General features: G+C 42.2%; 6 protein-coding genes, 1 long non-coding RNA gene and 1 other non-coding gene across 14 annotated transcripts; 4 read left to right on the top strand and 4 right to left on the bottom strand.

The window, feature by feature from the left end:
• Positions 1-159: 159 nt before the first annotated feature.
• Positions 160-2914, bottom strand: LOC135934129 (uncharacterized). The gene is made up of 9 exons (XM_065475663.1): positions 2793-2914; positions 2691-2738; positions 2565-2637; positions 2479-2510; positions 2390-2425; positions 2208-2334; positions 2039-2155; positions 1310-1980; positions 160-928 (listed from the first exon to the last, which is right to left on the bottom strand). Exons 1-9 carry the CDS (start codon positions 2847-2849, stop codon positions 470-472), a joined length of 1620 nt encoding a protein of 539 aa, XP_065331735.1. The 5' UTR covers positions 2850-2914; the 3' UTR covers positions 160-469.
• Positions 2915-3125: 211 nt separating this feature from the next.
• Positions 3126-4378, bottom strand: LOC135944682 (trypsin-7-like). Its single transcript, XM_065491799.1, has 5 exons — positions 4297-4378; positions 4055-4244; positions 3573-3828; positions 3363-3512; positions 3126-3312 (listed from the first exon to the last, which is right to left on the bottom strand). Exons 1-5 carry the CDS (start codon positions 4325-4327, stop codon positions 3163-3165), a joined length of 777 nt encoding a protein of 258 aa, XP_065347871.1. The 5' UTR covers positions 4328-4378; the 3' UTR covers positions 3126-3162.
• A 185-nt stretch (positions 4379-4563) lies between these two features.
• On the bottom strand, positions 4564-6175 carry LOC135947969 (trypsin-7-like). 2 transcript variants are annotated; one of them, XM_065496987.1, is made up of 5 exons: positions 6020-6175; positions 5790-5967; positions 5317-5575; positions 5101-5250; positions 4564-4939 (listed from the first exon to the last, which is right to left on the bottom strand). In XM_065496987.1, exons 1-5 carry the CDS (start codon positions 6093-6095, stop codon positions 4793-4795), a joined length of 810 nt encoding a protein of 269 aa, XP_065353059.1. In that variant the 5' UTR covers positions 6096-6175; the 3' UTR covers positions 4564-4792. The 2 variants fall into 2 exon arrangements, with proteins under 2 accessions (XP_065353059.1, XP_065353058.1); XM_065496986.1 differs by having other exon boundaries at positions 5790-6174.
• A 593-nt stretch (positions 6176-6768) lies between these two features.
• LOC135934895 (U11 spliceosomal RNA) lies at positions 6769-6896 on the top strand. The gene has a single exon (XR_010574155.1). It is a non-coding gene; the product is annotated as a U11 spliceosomal RNA (small nuclear RNA).
• A 650-nt stretch (positions 6897-7546) lies between these two features.
• Positions 7547-9131, top strand: LOC135946410 (uncharacterized). Its single transcript, XR_010575511.1, has 5 exons — positions 7547-7709; positions 7834-7957; positions 8089-8679; positions 8737-8860; positions 8919-9131. It is a non-coding gene; the product is annotated as an uncharacterized LOC135946410 (long non-coding RNA).
• A 351-nt stretch (positions 9132-9482) lies between these two features.
• On the top strand, positions 9483-10866 carry Prosalpha4 (proteasome alpha4 subunit). The gene is made up of 5 exons (XM_065497187.1): positions 9483-9654; positions 9785-9911; positions 9972-10219; positions 10458-10640; positions 10697-10866. Exons 1-5 carry the CDS (start codon positions 9550-9552, stop codon positions 10784-10786), a joined length of 753 nt encoding a protein of 250 aa, XP_065353259.1. The 5' UTR covers positions 9483-9549; the 3' UTR covers positions 10787-10866.
• Positions 10867-10906: 40 nt separating this feature from the next.
• Positions 10907-12740, bottom strand: LOC135948107 (uncharacterized). Of its 3 annotated transcripts, XM_065497183.1 has the most exons (5): positions 12604-12740; positions 11410-12080; positions 11215-11362; positions 11078-11165; positions 10907-11021 (listed from the first exon to the last, which is right to left on the bottom strand). In XM_065497183.1, exons 2-5 carry the CDS (start codon positions 12058-12060, stop codon positions 10940-10942), a joined length of 969 nt encoding a protein of 322 aa, XP_065353255.1. In that variant the 5' UTR covers positions 12061-12080; positions 12604-12740; the 3' UTR covers positions 10907-10939. The 3 variants fall into 3 exon arrangements, with proteins under 3 accessions (XP_065353255.1, XP_065353257.1, XP_065353258.1); XM_065497185.1 differs by lacking the exon at positions 12604-12740 and having other exon boundaries at positions 11410-12101; XM_065497186.1 differs by lacking the exon at positions 11078-11165 and having other exon boundaries at positions 10910-11021.
• A 193-nt stretch (positions 12741-12933) lies between these two features.
• LOC135935287 (nascent polypeptide-associated complex subunit alpha, muscle-specific form) lies at positions 12934-20489 on the top strand. Of its 4 annotated transcripts, none has more exons than XM_065477520.1 (8): positions 12934-13707; positions 14061-14178; positions 14420-14714; positions 15210-15447; positions 15505-15742; positions 16191-16447; positions 16499-16859; positions 17483-20489. In XM_065477520.1, the coding sequence occupies exons 1-8, from the start codon at positions 13153-13155 to the stop codon at positions 17608-17610; spliced, it is 2190 nt and encodes a 729-aa protein (XP_065333592.1). In that variant the 5' UTR covers positions 12934-13152; the 3' UTR covers positions 17611-20489. The 4 variants fall into 4 exon arrangements, with proteins under 4 accessions (XP_065333592.1, XP_065333602.1, XP_065333609.1 ...); XM_065477530.1 differs by having other exon boundaries at positions 16508-16859; XM_065477537.1 differs by having other exon boundaries at positions 16511-16859.
• The last annotated feature ends 1712 nt before the right edge of the window (positions 20490-22201 follow it).

Consider the following 22201-nt stretch of genomic DNA (forward strand, 5'->3'; position numbering starts at 1 on the left):
GGGCTGCTCCGCTTTAAATCACGCGGGCGCCAATTTAAAGCCATGACTTGCCGAAATGCCCCGCAAAACTGACAAACCAACCAACAAAACGTTATGCATTTTGAAAAAGAAAATTGTTGTCTTTTTTATACAAAATTATTAAAACCAAATATGTTTGATTTCGCAAATTCCATTTTATTAATATAATAAATATACACGGTCTGCATATACTCAGGGAAAAGCAAACAGATTTTATGTAAATTTAAAAGGTTAATTAGTATAATAATGATTAAATTTTGCTTACAATGTGAAAATTGAGCAAGATTAAAAATATAATCCACGTTAAACATGTCTCTCAATGTAATTATAATTATGCACTGTAGCCTAAACATCTGATACCGTCTCCAATATTAAATTTAATTTTTTACCCTGTTAACACACAGCTTGGAGCTACAATTTTTAATAGTACATATCAGGAAAATTTTCAAATTCACTTTCCAGTGAGTTTGAGGTTGCTGAACTGCTTCGTGATCTCGTCAAGCCGTTCCTTGAGGTTCTGCTGAATGTTCAGCGCGAGCATTTTGGCGCTGCCGGTCGACTCGTCCTTGAGCTTCTGCAGACTCTTCAGCCCGTCGGTCAGCTGCGTGCTGAGGCTGGAGCTGGCGTCGATCAACTTCTGCGAGCTCTCCTGCCGCAGCTCCTCGAAGTTTTTCTTGACGTTGGACACGCTGGCCGAGACGTCGTCGCCGATCTTCTGCAGCTGCCCGATGCTCTCGAGGCCGAGCGACGCGATGCCGCTCTGCGCCGAGTTCACCCCCTCCCTGATCGTGTTGCCGGCGTCTTTGAGGCCGGTGCCCACGGCCGAGCCCAGGCCAACGGCCCCGGACGCCACGTCGATCGCAACTTTGGACACGTCTGAGCGGATCGTCTCACCCACGTCGGTTAAACCCTTTCAAACGATTAAAATAAATTCGAATTTTGTTGTTTTTAAATGAGAATGGTTTCATTTCATAAATTAATTTTAGGAGGAGGTTATCGTTGTTTTAAGAAATATTTTGTAGGGCAGGATAGATTTTTGTATAAAATATTTTGAATTGAAATTTTTAGGTCTTTCCAAAATAAAAAATTATTATTGGGCTTTTTCCATTTCTAGGTGACAAAAAGTTGGAGTTGATTATCAACCCTCTATAGGGATAGCTTTTAGGCTTAAATAAGCTTAAGCCGAAATTAGCGCCCTGGTATCGATTCCCATGTTTTTACCCCATTTTAGAACCTCAAATCTGAGGTTATATTTAATTTATCTTGAGTTTTTACTCCATTATTTTCAAACCTTTTGGATGTTGGTGGCAACCCTGAGTAGTTGGTCACGGACTGCGCCCACCTCGAGCACCAGCCTGCCGCTCAGCCCCTCGGCAAGGTTGAGGCTGTCGAAGGAGCCAAGGTCCGCGCGGATTTTGGCCAGCCTTGGCGCGACCTGCAGCACTTCCGGCCGCTCCTGTCCCAGCACCTCCACGTCCTCGGCGATCGTGTCGAGCTCGCGGCGCACCTGGCTGGCCAGGTCCTTGCGTGCCTGGGGAGTCTTCAGGGACTCGATGTCGCGGATGTGGCGCTGCACCGTCTCCAGCGAGCGGCCCATCTCTTCGATCTGCGGCACTTCGCCTGATTTCTCTTTGCCGGCTGGTTTTTCAGTGGTGGCACTCGTAGTTTTTGCTGTTGATTCTGTTGTTGCTGCTGCTTTTTCGGTTGTTGTGCTCGTCAGTTTGGTTGTTGATGCTATTTCGGTTGTTGTGCTTGTCAGTTTGGTTGTTGATGCTATTTCGGTTGTTGTGCTTGTCAATTTAGTTCTTTCTGCTTTATTTTCGCCTGAGTTTCTTTTGTTTGTGCCCGTCTTAGCTATCGCTTCGTCCGATATCACAGTTGGGTCGGTTTTTTTCGGGACCAATTCGAAAGGGTCGCATTTGTCTTTGATCAAGCTCAGCCGAAGTGCGCAGGAATTTGAGTCTTTTATAAAACAGATTTTTAATTTTAAAATAAATTTAAAACGCATCAATAAAATTACCAGTTTTTGGCCTGGCCAAGCGTGGGCAGTTTCCCAGCAAGTATCTTCGCACGCACAAAGCAAAAAGTGCAGGGAGAAGTCTGCAACCATTGCGCTGACCAGTTTGGATAGACGTATCTAATAATTTGAAATTAATTTTTGTCTCAGTTGGGTTGCGATTGTTTTCAACCCATGACCAATCTGTGGTGGCAAAGCACGACTGCCTCTTGCACCACTGGCTGCCAAATTTTTTCCGACAGTACTCTGTAAAATCTGTCGATCACGAAATCACGGTTGAGGGAGCCGTTTGGAAAAAGCTATATTATTGGACGAAAAGATAACAGCAAGATTTTGAAGATCCCTTGAACTCACATAGTTTTTGTTTTTGAAAACGCAGTCAAAGAGGCACTGAAATAGAAATAACGTAAAATAATAATTTTTGGTCTTTTTACTCGTCGTACAAATGGATCAGTTTCTAGAATTCCTTGGTTTTCTGCAATTTTTTGTCATTGAAATATTTACAGGAATTATATAATGGCATTCAAACCGTTTTTGATGCACGTTTTCAATGAGTACAGGGGCAGGATTGTCGGCAGGCTGCAGCAAGACGCGAGTTCAGGCTACATTAAAACATCAATCAATCACGTGACGAAACACATTTTAACTTTTATACGTCATAGAGCTCCATGCTGCACGCTTTCGGATTAACCTGGGCCCTGGCCTGTTATTTAATTTTTACTTCACACCCTTTGCCTTTTAAAATATCTCTGCTTACCTCTCCTAAAAGTAAAGCAAATAATATGCATACGGGGGAAAATGTAGCAGCAGCCATCGGTAAACGTGTGCACGCATGGACTAACAAAATAGTGTGCTGCGAGAACCATATGCAGCGCGCTTCCCCGCGCCGACCTCGTTCGAAGGACGTCAGCTTCATAAAATTGGTTCACCGGGGGACAGAGGAAGTAGAGCAAAGACAATAAAAATGCGAAAAAATGTTATCAGTGGCTGGCATTTTCAAAAATCTAACAGAATATTGAAATGTCTGACAAAAATTTCAAAAATTACATATAATTTTTTTGATATTTTTTTATTTTAATAAGCCTCAGAGTTTGTTGCTGCATCAATCGTTTATTTGTATCAAGAAGTTACACGCCAGTGTTTTCCCTGATCCAGTCGCGGTAAGAAGCGACCCTGGTGTAGACGCCAGGGAAGCCTTCAGCAGCGCAACCGTTCGCGGACCAGGACACCAAGCCCACCAGCAGGCCATCGACAAACAGGGGGCCGCCGGAGTCACCCTTAAAAAGTTTTATGAGTCGAACATCATCTAATCAGAAACAGTTCTTACGGAGCAAATGCCCTTGCCGCCTTCTGGCACGTCAGCGCAAATCTGCTCGGTGGTCACGTTGACATCGGGGGTGTAAATATTGAAGCAGTCCTGATAGTCCCTTACAACCTGGTCGACCTCCAGCAGGGAAGGGCTGACGGGGCCGTTCGTCTGCATATTAACTTTTAAATTTAAAATCGGTTCAAATCAAGTTATTAAATTAATAATTACATCGACGAATCCCCATCCGATGACAACGGCTGGGCTGCCGGCCGGCGTTTCGACGTCCTGCTCAGGCAGCACGGCTGGCTGAGCCGTCTCGCTGAATTCGAAAGGTGGAGTGACCTCGATGACCGCGATGTCCTCGCTGGTGAAGTCGCTGAAGTTAAAGCCGGCGTGCTGGATGAACCTGACCACTTCGTGCGAGGTGCCGTTGGTGATCAAGTGGTTCGAGTTGGCGTGGATTTCTAGCCAACCAGGCAACATCCTAGAAATTTGTTCAATCCATATGTTTGAAATATCAGGTGGCAAAAAATAAATCTTGATGCTAGAGGATTATCTTGAATTGGACTTTTGTAATTTTTATCGCTAATTTTCCAGACTTTGGTAAAATCTTATCTGCATTTTTTTGGGTTTTCCGCTGATCAAAAATTTAGTCATGTCTGCAGCGAATTAGGGAGTTTTAAATACAAAAATATTTAGGAGAATTTTACAATTCAACACAGTGGCCGGCGGTGAGGACCCAGTTTTCGCTGATGATGCTGGCGCCGCACGAGTGGCTGCCCAGCGCCCTGAGGGACACCTGCGAAGGGTACTCGGCAGGGTCGGCGGGGCTCCCACCCACGATGCGGCCGTTTCCGTAGGCCGTGCGGGACGAGGCCACGACCGCAGCGGCCAAACAGGCTGCAAGGGGAATTATTTGATCGGTCCTCGGTTTGCTATTAAATTATTTTACCCAAAAGTGCCACGCGAAGAAATCTTGCCATCTTTCCTTGAAATACGGGAGACTCCAAGTGATTTAGTGCCCCGCTTTTAATTGCTTTATCTTAATTGATAAGTGTGGCAGGTGCAGATTATTAAGAATGGACATTGTGATTTGAGATAAGATTTGGAAATATATAGGTGATGACTTTTTGCATTGAATGATTAATTAGATCAATATTAATTGGAAGCATTTTATCTTTAATAATCAAACGATTAAAGTATATTGATCATTATTTCTTTATTAGAGCTGTACAGAGACATTTTAATTAGCGTCCCATATAAAGTGGGGATTTTTCCAATATAAAATTAAGACACAATTTTAATCTCAAAAATCGCTTGTGAGTTCTGCGCGGTCACATCGTTCGATCGCGAGATAAGATGTGAAGCAGCGCACGCGGCGTTCTTGTGCATTTTGTTTCGGTCATTGTTCAATTGCTCTGCAGATAAGTTCAGAGCAAAATGCAGTCTCAAATGCCTGTATTGTCCCTGATCCAATCACGAAACGAGGACACTCGCGTGTACACGCTGGGGTAATCGTCTTCGCACTCGTTGGCCGACCAAGAAACTATTCCCACCACTTTGCCGCCGACGAACAAAGGCCCGCCTGAGTCTCCCTGGAAAGGAAAGAGTGAAATCAATTTACAAACGCAACACGAGGAAAAACTTTTAATAAATGAAGCAAGATAAAAATTGACCGATAGTTTGGTTGTTTCCTTTAAAATTATTTGTCTGGTATAACAGCTTATCACATTTAATCATTTTAATTTTTACGTACAGTGCAAATTCTATTCGCCTCCTCCAGGCTCTCAGCGCAAAACTGGGCTTCAGTCAGCGTCACTTCGGGATGAAATATTTCAAAGCACTCTTCGCGACTGCCCACTTGCTGCTGCCCTCGGATCAACAGCGGGCTCATCAGGCCTTTTTCCTGGACGAAATAAAATAAAAATAATAATTGGCAGGAGTTATCGGCGGCGACGTGTTGCTCACTGACAAGAAAGCCCCAGCCGGCGGTGGTCGCGTCCTCGTCCGCCGCCAACTCCTCGTCCTGCTCAGGCAGCAGCGCGGCTTGTGCGGTCGCGCCGAACACGAACGGCGGATTCACCTGCACCAGACCGATGTCCTCGCTCGTCAGGTCCTGCAGCACAAAGCCAGGGTGCCGCCGAACCCTGACCACGCTGTGCATCGTGCCGTTGCTGTCGGTCAGACTGTTGGAGTTGGCCCGCACTTTCAGAACGACACTTGGCAAAAGGCTGGAAATTAATTATTTCAATTTAATATGTTGATAAGTATTTTAAGATGAGAATTTTTTTCATATTTATGCAGAGTAATCTTTCAAAAATTAATATCAGGCTAAAAATATGAGAAAATTAAACTTCAAGCTATATATTTTTATCTTTAATGTAGCTTGGCTTACTTTGAATATTTGAGTATTTAATATATACACAAAAATAAGTTGGCACTAACACGTCAATGCAGTGGGCGGCAGTCAAAATCCATTGTTCCCCGATAATGGTGGCGCCGCACGAGTGGACGCCAAGGAAATGAATCGACACTTGCGAAGGAAAATCACCTAGTTGTGTCGAATTCTGTGGCATTGGTGCGTAATCATAGTAAATTAGGCGCAACAGCCACGCCACGGAACCTTGAATTAAAGAAATATGCAATGTTTTAGTGAAAATATGCAATGGACGAACCGAATATGGAGAACATGTGAGCGCGTGATGTTGCATGTGATGAAGGCTTTTGAGGCGGCAGACTCAATTTTGGCATTTATTTGATCGTCCAGTTTTGATAAGATATACGACTGAAATCTTTAGACCGCATTAAAGGTTTAATTTAGTGTACTTTTGTTTGTGAGTACGTTCATCCCCTCCAGTATATATATAAGAAGATAATTGTATATTTGCAGAGTATCCTTCAGAACAAGTGATTACTATATCGCTTCTTGACCGAATTCGCAACGAGTCGTGCCTGCCAGCCATTTGCCCTAATCTCAGCTGTGTGTGTAATCAATTTTTTAAGTCCGATCCCTCCGCCAGATCAAACACTCGTGAGATATTGAAAAAGAAGAAATCCTTTTAACCCATAAGTGCGATAAAATCGTGCCTAAAGCAAAGATCCAGCCAGCATCTCCCGTGCCCCCCTTTTGTTCTACTCATTTCGCGCGCTGGAATTTACAGCTTCCAATTTCATACGCTAGAGGGCATTCCAAATATTCTTATAAAATTGCTACAATTTTAATTAATATTAATCACTTCACGGTTTCTTTAATTCATTTTCAGTTAGCTTAACAAAAAGGAAAACACACTTATTTTACTTTCAGTCAAAGATTTGGAAATTTTTGAAATTTTAGGTTAAATTTTGATTTACAAATTTATCAAGCGCGACGTTAATTCTACAAGACTGTTTTTATAGATAATTGTTGGCACCCACCAACATGTTCGAAAAGGGTGTTTGCCGCTTACATGGCACATTGGCCAAATTGGTCAGTGGGGTATGGCAATCAAGACATACCGAACATGTAATTTTTGACCACAGGGGCTGTTGGTAGCCAAGTGCTCCGACGCCTCTCCCAATAAATGAAAATAAATTAGTAGAAGGAACGTACTCGTGTGGCGTATGTATTGTTTAATCATTAATTATACTGATGATTGCGAAGAATTCAAGACATGAAAGATGCATTAAAAACTAATAAGTTATCACGTGGAGTTAAAACAATGACACACAGTTCTTCATTTCCGGAAATTAAATAAAATAATGTTATAGTTTGAATTTCACTCCCAGCTGAAATTCCTGAAATTGCTTTCATCGTGTGGTTAAAACGAAATATTATTCACGTGTTTACCAGGTCATTTAACCAAGCACTTCCTTTCAGATTAAAAAGTTTGCATAATTGCTGGTAAAATTTTAGTTTGAACAGACGACTGGACGATTTAGTAGTAATACTAGTATGTGAATATTATTGAAATTACCAATGGTTGTGGTGAATTCAAGACTTGAAAGGTGCAAGTAGTTATGCTAATCAACCGTCAATCGGAGTTAAAGCTTCATTTCCGGGAACTAATATGATATGACGTGAAATAATATTAATTCCAGCTAAGATAAAATTCCTAAAATTGTTTTCGTCGTGGTCAGAATTAAATATTATTCACGTGTTTACCAGGTCATTTCCCGCGTCAGCCATGCACTTCCTTTCAGATTAAAAAGTTTATACAATTGCTGGAATTATCCAAGCAAACTTTTAGTTTGAACAGACGACTGGACGAAAATATGAAACGCACCGTTGGGTCTTGTGTTCTGTTGCTTCTGATAATAGCGAAACTCAATGCTCAAACTACCAGCCCTTCATCTAAGGTATCAAAGCAGGAGGTGAAAGATGCGTTGGTGAGATCATATATTCTATTTTTTAATTTGATACCGTAAATCATAAAAATCAATCTGCATAAACATTGATTTTTATATCAGTTTTTCCTCGTCGTGACATTATGTTCTCTGTGAGTGCATGTAGGCAGTTTATACACGCGATCGTGGCCTCTTAAAAATAATTGATGACGATTGCTACTGTTGCAAAACACTTAAGTGCATGATGGGAGAGGAAAAAGAATGCGACTACGTCGGTGATACTATAAAAGGTACGAAAATATAAGGTTCATAAGATGAATGAAAAAAAAGGAGTAAATTATGAGATTTTAATTACTGATGAAGTGAAAAATTTAATAATTCCAACAGAGATCGTCATAATATATCTTTTTCGTTTTCATAGGTATTGCTCAGCTTATGTTGAAAAATGATTGCCCGATGTGCCAGGGTAAAGAAAAGGATATTTTCAATATCGTGAAGCGATATATGAGCCAGCAATTTCCCATTGAATGGGCGAAAATTTTGAAATTGTATGGTTGATTATAAATGAAATGAATAATCTTGATGTTCAAATTGCGTGCCCAACATGCATCAAATATACAGAAATAGTTTAATCAATTTCTCAGGAATATGTGATGCTTGAATCGATTAATTGTTGAATAAATTATGATATAAAATTCATCAATAATTTTTAGCTACTATAATTTTAATTGGAAACACATGCATATTTATTCTGTGTCAACAACCACAAACCACGACATATATTATATTATCAGCACATCATATCCTTTCGTAACAGATAATGCCGCCAGTTTAGAAGGGAAAGCCAATTTAGTAGAAATACTGTGAAAGGGCTTAAATCAAAATGAAGTACCTACTTTTTGTCACTGTTGTTTCGGTTCTTTTCGGTTGCTGTTTAAATTTTGAAGAAGCTGCAACTGATTCGGAAAAAGTAGTCCAAACGGTAACCAAGGAGATGGTGAAGATATCATTAGTAAGTAAATTTAAAACAACCTTCTTCATTACACACAGTTTGATGCTTGTTCGACAGGCGAAACACACACGCGATTCTGCGCTTTTAAGGCTTGTGGATGACGACTGCTTTCTTTGCAAACAACTCAAATGCATCACTCTTGAAGAGCCTTGCACTCATTTTCTTGGACAAACATTTAAAAGTATGATAGATTACAACCTTATCAAATGGAGTAATATTCTGTTTATCCTTATTAAAAGGTGTTGCCCCATTGGTTTTGAAAAATAATTGCAAAAATTGCTCACCGACCGAACAAGACCTCGTGCGGATCACAACTTTATACATCAGTCAACGTTTTCCTAGTGAATGGAAAAAAATCTTGAAGCTGTATACTTAGGAATAGTGTTGGTAATTAATTTGTCAACGCTTATTGTCTTAAAACGTCAATACAGAGCAGAATTTAATAATAAATAAGACAAATACTGAAGAAACGATTATTTTCTGACCACATGACAGTTGACAATTCCCTCGTTTCCAAACATTTTTGTTTTTAATCACACAGAAACTCCACACTTTGTACTATCATGCTATCATGTGCTATTCGTAAAATGGCTTCGTCATTTTAGAACAAAGATACTGAAAAATAAAAGTTGAGAGAGCGAACTTTATAGTGAACAGTGAATACACAGTTCAGCAGCATCATTAAGCTACAAGGCACATTTTACAGTTTACAGACGGATCAGTTCCCCTCGCGCCACTGAGAATAAAATCTGGCAGCGCTTCAGTCGGAGCGCCAGTGGTGCCACCTTTTAAACCAAAAACAACAACATAACATACCAACATCACTTGCGGAGTTTGCTGATTCACGGGAAGAGAAGCGTATAATTTGAGATGAGTTCTTCACGTTACGACCGTGCTGTGACTGTATTTTCGCCTGATGGCCACCTTCTTCAGGTCGAATACGCACAAGAGGCCGTCAGAAAGGGCTCGACGGCGGTAAGTTTGCGAAAAAACCCGTAAGAGAGAAGAGAGTCGCCGCCGCTCTGTGCCGGCGTCCGCTCTTGCCTTGTCATCGCGTCTAGACTGAATTTTAAGATTTTAACCCGCATTATTTGGTTCTCTCCAGGTTGGTGTTCGCGGCAAGGACGTAGTAGTGCTCGGCGTGGAGAAAAAGTCTGTGGCGAAACTGCAGGAAGAGCGGACCGTCCGAAAGGTCTGCCTTCTGGATGACCACATCGTGATGGCTTTTGCTGGTGTGTATAATTTAAACAAGAATAATTATTGTTTCAAATAATATAATGTTTCTCCTTAAGGTCTGACTGCTGACGCGAGAGTTTTGATCAACCGCGCCCAGATCGAATGCCAGTCTCACAAGCTGACCGTCGAGGACCCTGCCACCTTGGAGTACATCACAAGGTACATCGCCGAACTCAAACAGGCGTACACACAGAGCAACGGCCGCAGGCCCTTCGGTATTTCATGCCTGCTTGGCGGATTTGACCCTGACGGCACCCCTCGTCTTTACCAGACTGAGCCCTCTGGCATCTACTACGAGTGGAAGGTAAAAACGATTTATTCCATTTAATAATTAATAAATAAAAATTATTTTTGAGCAATATGAACCATTTCAAACGTGATAATTAAACTGGAAAAAAACAATTAGGTTTTGAGATAAATTTAAATTAAAATCCGTTGAAAAAAAAGTTCGCTTTAATGTTTTTTTGCATTGATATTAATTTGTTGAATGTAATAAATAGGTATTTTAAGTGCTCCCTGATGAACAATTTAAAAATTTCTAGGCAAACGCAACTGGTCACAGCGCCAAGACGGTTTTGGAATTTTTAGAAAAATATTACACTCCAGAAGAAGTGTCTTCAGAGCGAGGAGCTGTTAAACTGGCCATCCGAGCCCTTCTAGAGGTTGTCCAGTCTGGTCTGAAGAACCTGGAAGTGGCCGTGATGCGTAAAGACGCTCTGCTAGAGGTTTGCTTTCAGCCATTATTTTTTATTTGTTTATTAATGAAGTTTATACAATTTAGATGTTGGATGCTGAGAAAATCAGTCAGTACGTTACTGAAATCGAGAAGGAAAAGGAAGAGGAAGCTGAGAAGAAGAAGCAGAAGAAGTAAAGGGAGGGCTATTAATTATCTCGCACGCAAGGCTTTGTAATATGTTAATTAATTAAACAGTTTTCATTTCATTCGAATAACATATTTAAATTTTTAAATTTAAAGTCATAACAGTTCCATAAACTTTTTAAATGTCAAACATAACTTGTCCAGTCAGAGCATTTCCACAATCTCTGACAAACTGATGTTGTGTTCTAAGGGCACCGCATCAAAGCTTAGTTCCAAGTAGTGGTTCCTGAAAATAGCCTAAATACATTGGAATTTAATTCCCAAACTAAAAAAATTCATTACCAAGGGGAAGCGATGAACGCGTTTGGGTTGAATTGTAAATACACAGGTGAAGGGGGGCAGTTTCCATTTAGCATCACCCTTTGAGGGTCTGCCATTCAATTAAATATATATTAACTAGCATTAAAATGAGAGTTTACCCCTTCTTGGTGGAAATGGGAACTTGACAGGCTTGTTTGAAACATCCAGATTGAAGGAACTCTCACTGCTTTGACTGCTGCTGGTGAGGCCTGTGGGTAACTGCAAAACTTTCATCACGTTGTCCTGCAGCACGCTTTTAAAATTTTCCTGCAAGGCTTAAATTAATGAAAAGTTCTACCATTATTTCATTTTACCCTTGCTTCTTCAACAAAAGAGGTGGTGGCTGTGTTTATTTGCTGCCTCAGTTGTGCAGGGTTTGCAGACGAAGTTTGTGGTGGCCAATTTTCGTACTTGCTTGAGTTGTGGGAGCTCGAGACTCTCATGTTTTCACTCTGCTCGCTGGAGGAGGAACTTGCTGCGTCCAGAAGGGCTGCCACGCTTCTCATCTTGGTCGCATTGCGGGCTGGCTGAGCCCTGGTTTTCACAGGCACGTTGCTGATGTCGCCAAGCACGGTTCGATGGCATTCATAGGCCGCGCGCCTCTTTTCCTTCTTGCCGCGTCTGCTTGTGCTGCCGGGAGGAGCAATCCTCCTTGTAAGTTTGGACAGCAGCTCAAATTGGCCCCTTCTGAAGTAAGGACTCGAGTAAATGATGTACTGGTCCATTCGGCTGTGCTGCAGCTGCTTGAAACCATACACGTTGAACTGCTTCGTGATGCTCAGCAGCTTTTTTGTTTTGAACTTGTTTGGCTGGCCCAGGCATTTTTTCATGAACAATTTCTTCTCCATGACGACGTCCTTGCCGTTCGGTGACCACTCGAGTCCATTTTTCTCCGAGCTGTGGATGAGCTTCCACAGCTTGTAGGGAAAGGTGCGATTCGGCATCTCATCATTTTGGTCAGACATTTATTTCCAGTCACCTTCAACTACAAAAACAAAAATAACATCAATTAAAATGCGTATTAACTTTAATATTCAATCTCAAAAAATTAAAAGCGGTCAACGAAAATCTATATGGGGTATGGGGTAAAAGAATTTCAAAAATTTAAATAAATGAAGTTTCCATTCGCTTTTGATTGGAATTCAAATTTGACACGCACGAACCCAGCAACTAAAATTATAAAATATTAAATTTTAGGATTTTTCCACGTCATGTCATATTATATATAATACATATATGTAACGTGTTAGCTATGCACCGATTTTTGTAATTCGATAATTGATCATTTCCGAAAATAATGTTTTTGATCATTTTCAAAATGTTGCCCATCTCCGTTAAAGATGTATACACATAATTCGTGTTTATAAATAAAATGTATATTCTGCATGCGCTTGCACAATGCACTAAAATCGTTAAAATAAAAAAAAACGATAATCAAACAGTTTAAAAAAAGAGTATAAAAAGGTTTAAAAATGTAAATTAATATGTAAGTAATTCGTTGCAATAACCTGAGAAGTCCACAGTCTAATAGTCCGCCCTGTCCACGAAGCACAGAGATCACGAAAACGAATGACGAATGTCGCGAATTTCCTTTCCCGCCAAGCCTAAAGTTTCCTCCGTTGCGATCTCCTTACTCCTGTCATTTTTCTTAACTACCACAAGTTAGGGTGTGTGGTGAGGAGTTGTACGTGAGATAATGGTAGAGCATCCTCGTTGCCATGGCAACGTGATTCAAAGGATTGGCGCCATATCCCGAGCAAAGATGGCAACCGCTGGTGGACTGGACGAACAAAACGCGATCGATTTTTTACCATCGCACACACACACTAGCAGCAGCACAGCAGCAGCAGCGACGAAGCAAGCAAAGCACGGGGTCGCTGGCTGCAACAGAACAGCAGCACGTAAAGACGGACATAGGGAGAAAGAGTGCAGTTCCACTGTTCTGGAGGCGGCCGAGCTGGTGGCCGCCGATCTGGGGTGGATGTCTCGCTCGTAGATCGTGACCGCTGCCCGCAAGTTCGCCGCGCTGAGACTGAGCACCCGATGTCTGGCAGATAATGGTGTTTAAGGAAGAGGTTGTGACGTTGTTTAAGGAGTACAGCAGCTATAAGCGAGTGGACCTGATGTGCACCCTGTTGAACATGTGCCTGCCCTTCGAGCTGCGCTTCCTGGGCACTTGTCTCGAAGAACTGGGAAAGCGGGACCACTCGCAGCTGAGGGAATCGGAGGCGCGCGCTAACAACCAGGCAGACCTGGCCGACGCTACCTGCGTCGCTGACAAGCACACCAGACGCATCCTCACCGTGTACCTGTCGCTGCTGCACTCGACCAACCAGGCGTGCTCGAATGTGGTCTTCAAGACGCTGGCCGCGCTCGCCGACCACGACTTCCACGAGCTCGTGCAGCTGCTGCGCAACGCCGACGACCTGCCTGAGGACAACACCCTCGAGGAGCTGCTTCTCCTCTACACCATGGCCCACAACCACCCTGCCTTCAGCTTCGAGCAGAAGACCCTCCTCGGCGAAGTGCTGCTCCGGCTGCAGAAGGAGGAGGCCAAGGTGGCCTTCCCACAGCACAAGCAGCCAGCCTTTTGCCTCAAGACTGGAATGCCTGTACGTCTTGGGTCCTCCGGCCCACGGCCCGCAATGTGATTTGGCCATTTCTTTTGTTTTACGTAGAAACTCTTGAAAAATTCAGCCTGTTTACAAATTCCTTTCTTCTGAGGAATTCAAAGAATCGAAGCAATTTAAATCCCAGCCTTGCACATTATGATCGCATCTCACCACCCAAAGAAAATAATCAGTGTACCGGTACTTGGAAATTCCCTCGCCATTGTGATGTCCGCAGGGGAAAAATAAAACAAATTTTTCGTATCTCGGTTGATAAGAGAATCGCCAAATCACTGCCCTTGTTAACATGTTTGGCATTCTGTCATGGGCCTCGTTAATTTTTACCTTTTTTCCAGTCCATGTACATGCCTTGCACACCATGCACCATAACTCCAGATGGCACCGGAGCTGTTGCCCAGCACTTTTCTGTGCCAGGAAAATCCTACCTGCTCCCAGCAACAGCTGTCGCCACAGGTTTGATTTCTGCATCTGCATGACTTAATTGAATAGAAAAAATCAACTCGATGACAGTTGGAATTACCAAAAATCATTGGTAACAGTAAATAGTATGAATGCAAAACCTTAATCCCATAAAAATTAATTAATTGCTGGCAATTATCACTGAACATCAAGTTTTTCAGTTCAGAATGTTCCCCGCCCCTTTATTCCCTAAAACCAACATCTTTTTTGAACGCGACAAAATCCTTTTTCGCAGGTGACGTGAGCAAAGGACTGCAAGAGATGACAGGACCATACATTCTGACCACTTCGATGTTCTGCAGCATGCCGCCGCCGAACATGGTTTCCCCCGTGCCTCCCCTCGCCGGCGCCCCCTCCGAGTTCGCCGTCTGCCAATCGGCGCCCTTTGGACTGCCGGCCATGTCCCAGCCGCCTTGTCCGCCGCCAGACCTAGTCACGGCCACAGTCAACTCCTCTTACCCAGTCAATGAAACCCTCTCTCCCTATGCTTCACCAAGTGCAAGTCCGACACGATCTCCCGACGCCAGCAGGTCAGTGGATTTTGCTGAATTGGTGGCGTTTTCATGTTTCCCATATGATGACTAATGCGTCCGAGGCGTCCTAAATTTTATTGAGGATGAATGACCTATCTGATGATAGGGTTGCGCTTAAGAGATTTAAGAAACTCGCTGATATTTAACACATTTTTTTAAAGCACTGAATTTTTCAATTTATATTTTGTCTGATTTTCATCGAAAACGATGAAAAATTGAATGGAATTGTGAACCAGTTGCCATACGTGAGCTTCTCTCTTAACAAGGAAACCCCAAGGTCCGACCGCCCCTAACACCAGTCATAAATTTTACATTTTTTTACTAGGCCTTACATTTAAAATTAAGAATTTTCAGGGAGCAGCAATTTCACGGTAAATAAGTTTTAATAAATTTCTAAATGAGCTAAAATATTGCGCAGCTTTTAAACTTTGTCAAATCCATTCGCATTAAAAAATTGCCTCCAGATTAAAAACCGAAATTACTTTGTCGCAGGTCTGAATCGCCAGTATGGAACACAAACGCTGGCCAGCCAACGACCAACTACAAAAACTGCTACACTTCCCCCAATCACAATGAAACCAGCAGCTCAAGCAGTACCTGCAGCGGAGGCAGCACTGGGGGCGGCACCTTCCGCAGCAACCGCTCCGTCAACCACCCCCGCAATAAACAAAGTTTACCTAACGGCCAAAAGGCTGGCGACGACTCGATTCACAACATGAAAATCGAGCCAGTGAGTTGAAACCCTTGCATATTGAATCATTCGATAAAAAAACTCTAACCGACGCAGCTGCGGATACCTGGCGAGGAGAACCTACCGGACATGATGTCTGGCATGGCCCTCGGGACCGTCAACGGGGTTGCAGACCCCGGTCGAGGGCAGCGGGTGCACTCAGATGACAAGCGGCTGTGGTCCTCACCAGGGGCGCCTCTAGTCCCGCACACTGGCTCTGCCGGCAGCAGTCAATCTGGGACTCCAAGTCCCCCAGGAACGCCTCCGCAGGAGGAACAGTGGGATAGTAGCAACTGTAAGTATTTTATTGGATGCGAAATTCAATGATTTTTCGCAGCCCCTTTATTTTTCTTTTTGATTGTTGTGTAATACAAAACAATTTTAAGTGAAGAATGCAAGCTGTCGCAAATTGAAGATAAGCAGATAAGAAGGAAATATTAAACTAGTCGTGTCAATCAAATTACCAGTGTTGATGGGCTTAATTACAACTATGATTTATTTGTTTTTCGCGATAATATTTATTTAGAGCTCATTAGTTTTCAATTGTCACAAATTGAGCTGGTCTTTAAGATAACACACTTTTTTGCTGGATGCTTTTCTTGCCTGACATGATGAAATGGTCTCAAAGGCATTGGGCTCTGAAAATAATTGAGGACGGACCATTCTGATCAATTGCTTGCGTCCAAAAGCCTCTTCAATTCTTGTCAACTTTTTTTTCTAAAATGTGTTTTTGTTGCACGCAGACAAAGAAGAGGCGCCCAGCGTGGCGCGATGGGAGAAGGGTCCAAGGGGCGGGGCCGGCATGGCGAACCCGGCGGCGAGGTACAATGCGCACCCGCGGGGTCCGCCGATGCGGAGGAACGTGCACATGGAGCAGAAGGTGCCGGACGCGCGACGGCAGGCGGCCGCCGCTGCGCAGCCGCCGCTCGTGCACTCGTCGTACATTCTGCCGGCCGCGATGCAGCACGTCCAGGGCAACACCACTGCCGCCTACTACCCTGTAAATATCGTGAGCAGCTTGATGAGCCGGCCGAGAAATTCTGACCGCAAGCTCTTTCAGCAGAGTCCCTTCTTCTTTCCGCTGATGACCGGCCCGGCAGGGTCAGGACCAGCCAGCTACCCTTCGTTCACGCCAAACGGCAACCTCCCCCCGCCGCCCCAGCCCGACTACATGCCGATGCAGCCCGCCTCGCAGAAGTCGCCCCCACCCTTCAACACCGTGCAGCAGCAGCAGCAGCAGCAGTCACAGTCGTATCTTCCTGCCAAACACAACTCGGCGCACTATGTCCACTCGGGCCTCTACCACCCGATGGGTTCGTCCAGTCACAAGAACTCGTGTTTCAACTGTGGCGCCATCGGCCACAGGGGAACCGACTGCTCAGACCCCACCATGCAGGACTTCCAGAATAAGGGTGAGATTTTCTCTTGTGTAAATTAAAAATTGTTTTAGTTTTTATTTCTCAATGATAAAAAACGGCGCTTTGCAGTCGGTTCAGAAATTCTCAAAACATTATCTCAAATTTAGATCATTTCCTGCAAAAGTTCAAAAAATTATGGACTTCTCCAAAACGTAAAAGATGACTGATTGATCGATTCGTCTTATCAAGAAGAGTCTTCCATTAAAATTTGACGATTGAATGAAAACTGGCTTTAAAATTTGACTTTGAATGATTTCCTTTGTTAAATCCTGCAAGGATTTTAACCTTCTTAGCTCCGTTACTCGCTAACTGCATCAAATCATAAATTTTGTCCCGCAGATATAACTTGTCAAATACAAAACGAATTAATTTATGCCAGCAACACCTAAAACGCCAAATCCTAAGAGTTTCCCTGTGTGAGTTAAAGATATAAATGAAAAATTATTTTGTACGTTCTCATACTAAACAGCAAAAAATATTCTTGTTTTATTTTTTGTTAGATCAGAGACTTGCAAGTCTGTTCCCCTCTATAGGCAGTGTAGAGGACTTTTTATCTTTTACACGCGGTAGCGTTTTTCGCACTCCTCTAACATTTTGTCGGTTCGTTTTGATTTCAGGCATGTACCACTTAGACTACTCTAGTCCGCAGTCGTCGGACGCGAGTGTCGCGCCGGCCGTTGTGATCGTAGGCGGCGGTGGGAGCGGCAGCGCGCCGCCGTCTGCTGCGCCCAGTCTGGAGAAGTGACAAAAGGGTTTGCCTCCGTTGCTGCCGCTGCCCAGCAGTCCCCCAGTGGGGCGGCACCGGCACCAAAGGTCGCTAGTCCCGTGGCCGCGGCGGCACCACCCGCGAACAAACAACAACCATTACGCCAACAACAACGTCATCAACAACAACTACCATCACAACCAGAGCAGCAGCAGCAGCAGCAGCAACTCGTCCCAGCAGCAGCAGCAGCAGCAGCCGGTCACATTCCTGCTGGTGTGGCCGCAGCAACAAAGCCAGTCCTGTTCGTCCTCGAGCCACCACGGTGGCAACCGCCAACGCAGCCATAGACTCCACTGACCGCCCCCTGTTCCCCCAACTGACCACTCTCCCCTCTTGGAGTCGTTACTCGCGCGTTTGATTCTAATCACTCTATGTTAATCTTTATTACAAAGAGGCGTCTCGAGGCCAGGTTGCTTTACTTTTATAAAGTCGCGGACGGAAATTCTTTTTTCGCTATTTCCTATGCAGCATCTCCCGTTCCCGATGCTGATTGGTTGAATGAGGCAGAATAATTCGCGTATTGTTGCATCTGGAGATTGGAAAGTTTAAATTCAATTTGATAAATATATATTTCTGAATTTGCGAAAAACTGGACAGATTACATTCAGCAGTTTTAGCGTTTATTTATCTAAAAAATCTAGAGTTGTGAATTGCTGAATTGGTATAAATTTGATTAATATTATTAGGTGTTGATCGCATTTTACGAAGGTGGAAAAAATTCTTTTGAGCTTGAATTCAGTCGGCGAATTGCGCTACGACCTGCGTTCTCTTTTAACAGCTGGATAATTAAAGATAAAAGTCGTGCTAAACCGGATGAAAAATCAAAACTAAATCAGTTTGGATGCATAACGCTTACGCGAAGCAATTTCCATAATTTGCTGGCCAGACTCGAGGCTGCCTCGGTTGAAGAACGTTAAAACTAGGTGTTCCTACTACTTAATGGCGTCAGTCACTGTGTGCTCTTTCAACTGTGGCTTACAAGAAGGGTTGTACACGCGACGGCGATTCAAGGGGTGTCGTGGCTTGAATCGGCGTTACTCGCGCGTGCACATCCATCAATCAATCACTCGAGAGGATTTTTACACACGTTACCCATCCAGTTGACTATTCCAAAGATATTAGCTCTATCTATAATTTGGGTTTTAGTACTTAGACGACTTGAATTTTAGTTGATAAGCTGTGTCTGTCTGTCTCTGTCCACCACCAGGGCCTGCGAATTCCTTCTCTGGCCTTGCGAACGCAGCATAGGTAAACAAAACATGAAAATGGGGAGTTTGTTTTTCTCAGACTTGATTGTGATGTTCACTCAGTATACCGGATTGCTCCATATTTTGCTCATGAATGTGGGTCGATGACTTTTCTGTCCCTATTAGGCCTCTCACCAGTAGAAAACAGATTGAAAAATTGTTGTTAAAAATGTTGTATTGCAGATCCGTCTTCGGATCGGATTTCTCGCCATCGGAACTTGTTGTGAAGTTTGACACATGTTTTAAAACGAGTTATGATGATCTGAGAAGGATTTTAAGTGAGTTCCTCTGTCGTTATACATTATTGCCATTGTGTGTTTTAGACAAGAACGTGGTCTGATGTAAATCGAGAGAAATTAAGAAACCCCCAATCGGCTTACTGCAAACTCATATCACTCTGCTTCATTCTTTACAACAACAACTACTGATTTAACAATGCCCCAACCTGATAAGCTTGAGCACAAATCTATCTACGCGCCTTTGGTTTAACAAGGCGACTTACCGCTGTAATTTATACACACCTAATTTATTTAGACACGAGAGAGATGCATTACACGTACGAAATTTCACATAAGACTAATGTTAATTTGTAGCACACACACACATACACATTTAATGTAAACTCTTAAGTTTCTAGTTCAAGTGCATGCCATTGCCAGCGTCGCGCGGCGCTCTCGTATTTTTACTTTAGCAGAGCGGCGGCTGCGCTTAAAGAAAAGTTTCCTCTCACAAACAATACACTTGCTGTAGAACGTTGTGCCATTTTAAATGATTTACCATTTGCAAGCAACAAATCTAGTGAACGTTTATGTTATATTAATTAGCTAATTTAAAGTTAGGTTAACGTGTAACTTCGCGGGGGGATCCATTCGTCGTCGTACAATTTTTCTGACACATTTCCTATGAATGGGTGAGCTGTTAACGTTTCGTGGCGCCACATCAAGATACTCCATGGAGGATAAACCTAAAAATTTGTTGATTTTTGGCTGTGTAAAGAGGCGAAATTGAGAATTGCACACACCTGATCCAAACCAAACCAAACAAACAAAGTAAGTTTTCGTGAGAAGACGCAAAGTGAGTGTGTAAATTCTGCTGTACATTCAATGGACCCACGGAAAGTGATAATAATTTGTGTTCTTCAGTCAGAAACACGCGAAATTGTTTAGAGTGAGAGAAAGAGAGTCAGTCCCTTATAGCTTGGCAAGAGATATCATCATTTTGTTATACTGAAAATGAAAAAAAAACTTTAATACCTTTAATACGGTACGAGTGTGTGTATATCAGATAATGCGCTTCACTGCTGTTTCGTCTTGATTAGGTCCGGGAACGGCGGGCGAGCGACGAGCGTAGCATTAATGATAGTCAAGCTCACCCGTACTATTTGTGATTTGTGTATAAAAGAAACAACAACTGAGCTGAGATTGAGATTTTATATTTTAAAACATTGAGCTGTTTGTTACATTCTCGTATGTACACGCCATCTGCATAAGGCCAGAAAATAATTAATTATAACTGATGGAATGCAAATTATATATATTATATATATTCTCAAAAGTCGCCAGGGAACGCAGCTAGCGGAGCCGAAAGCAACTGGTGTCGCGCTTGTCAGCCGCAAAATATATAAATATATATCAATTTATCGACCCTTTAAACTAGCATTAATTCGGATTTGACGCTGCTGTTGGTTGCCCACCGGTTGCTTTCCGCCCCGTACGAACTACAAAAGAGTGAGGAAAGAGAAAAAAGCAAACCAACTCGACAAACATCAAGGCGTTGTAGTAAACGCGCGGAATCTAATGAAACAATAACGATTACTGATAATAAATGAAACTAAGTTTAAGTCGAATCCACCATTTACAAAGGGTAAGGAAGAGAATATTCAGATCGTTTAGCTTTAATGAAAATGGTAAAAATGTTCTTTGTAAAATTCTCGTGGAATTTTTGTGTCTTTCAATTGACCACACAAACAAACAAACACACTCACGAACACAGACTCACACTTAACAAACACTACTTGAGACAAAACTGCTAAATTTGTAAGTAATCATTAAGGAAAGTGAAGAAAAAAAATGCATCAAACAACGTAGTGACAAGTTCCACGTGCGTCCGCCACCGACGAGTCCGTTTGTGCCGGACGATCTCTCCGTTATCAGAAACTGCTCGCCAGACGCGCGCGCGCGCGTGTGTGTGTTTAACATGGGGTTGACCGGTGCGATCGCGATAAAAAAAATCACCACTCACACACACCCCTACTGGATTAAATATATTTGTAACAATGCAGACAACAAAAACGTTATCATGATACAAGTGATAAAATTTGGATTAATTCACTATTGCAATTTTAAATGCTAATAATTATTATGATGTAATTATTTAAAAAAATAAAAAACTCTAAAAAATGTGTTCAAAAATGAATAAATTTTCGTATTTTATTGTTGGACTTCACCAAAAACTAATTAAAAAATCACTGACACTAAATTATCAGCAGCTTACACTGCGTGGCATGATGTTTTTTAGAGGTAAAAGCCGTAAAAGCGATCTTTTGGGACGAAATAGCCTCATTTTTACTGCATAAAATTGCATGCCATTTAATTTTTACCTCCCAAAATCTCACTTATAGCAATAGCCATCAATCCATCCGTTAATTAAAATTTTTTTTATTAAAAACTACACAGCGATTGTTTATTTTTTGTTTTTTAAATTACTTTGAAATGTAGGGCGTTTTTAGGAAATATTGCAAAATCTGTTAAGTATTATTGACTTGAATTGGTTTTCTTTGAAGCAAAACAAAATCATCCTTCTAAATAAATTTAATTTATAATTATTTTTAGGGAAAAAACAGCTTGTTATATATATTATTTTTCAATAATTTTTCGTTAGTTGAGGGTTTTATTGAATTGTAAAGCCTCAAATACAAATTTTAAACCAAGGGTTAATATAATTGGCACGTTTTAAAAGCTTTTATTGCACACCATTTCACATTATTTCAATAAGTTGTTCAGTTAGATGAGAGGGTTTTGCAGAGGTCCCCCCCCCTCCAGTTGCACCTTCCAATTGAATTTTTGCAAAGAAATGGTTTTCGAAGGGAAACGGACACGAAAAACAAAGATTTGGTAGCGATGAGCGCGTCAATATCAGGGCAGATTTTCTCGGAAAACATCAACATATCACTTTTATAAATATTTCACAAAATATTAATAGGTTTGAGCTGATTTTGAGGGAAACTTTATGTTTTAATGGACATTTTTTTAAATTTAAATCTTTTGAGTAAACATATTGAAGCAAAAATTTGAACCTTTGATCACACATTCAACATAATTCTA

This window comes from Cloeon dipterum, chromosome 1 (genome assembly GCF_949628265.1).
Source record: "Cloeon dipterum chromosome 1, ieCloDipt1.1, whole genome shotgun sequence".
Classification (NCBI taxonomy): Eukaryota; Metazoa; Arthropoda; class Insecta; order Ephemeroptera; family Baetidae; genus Cloeon; species Cloeon dipterum.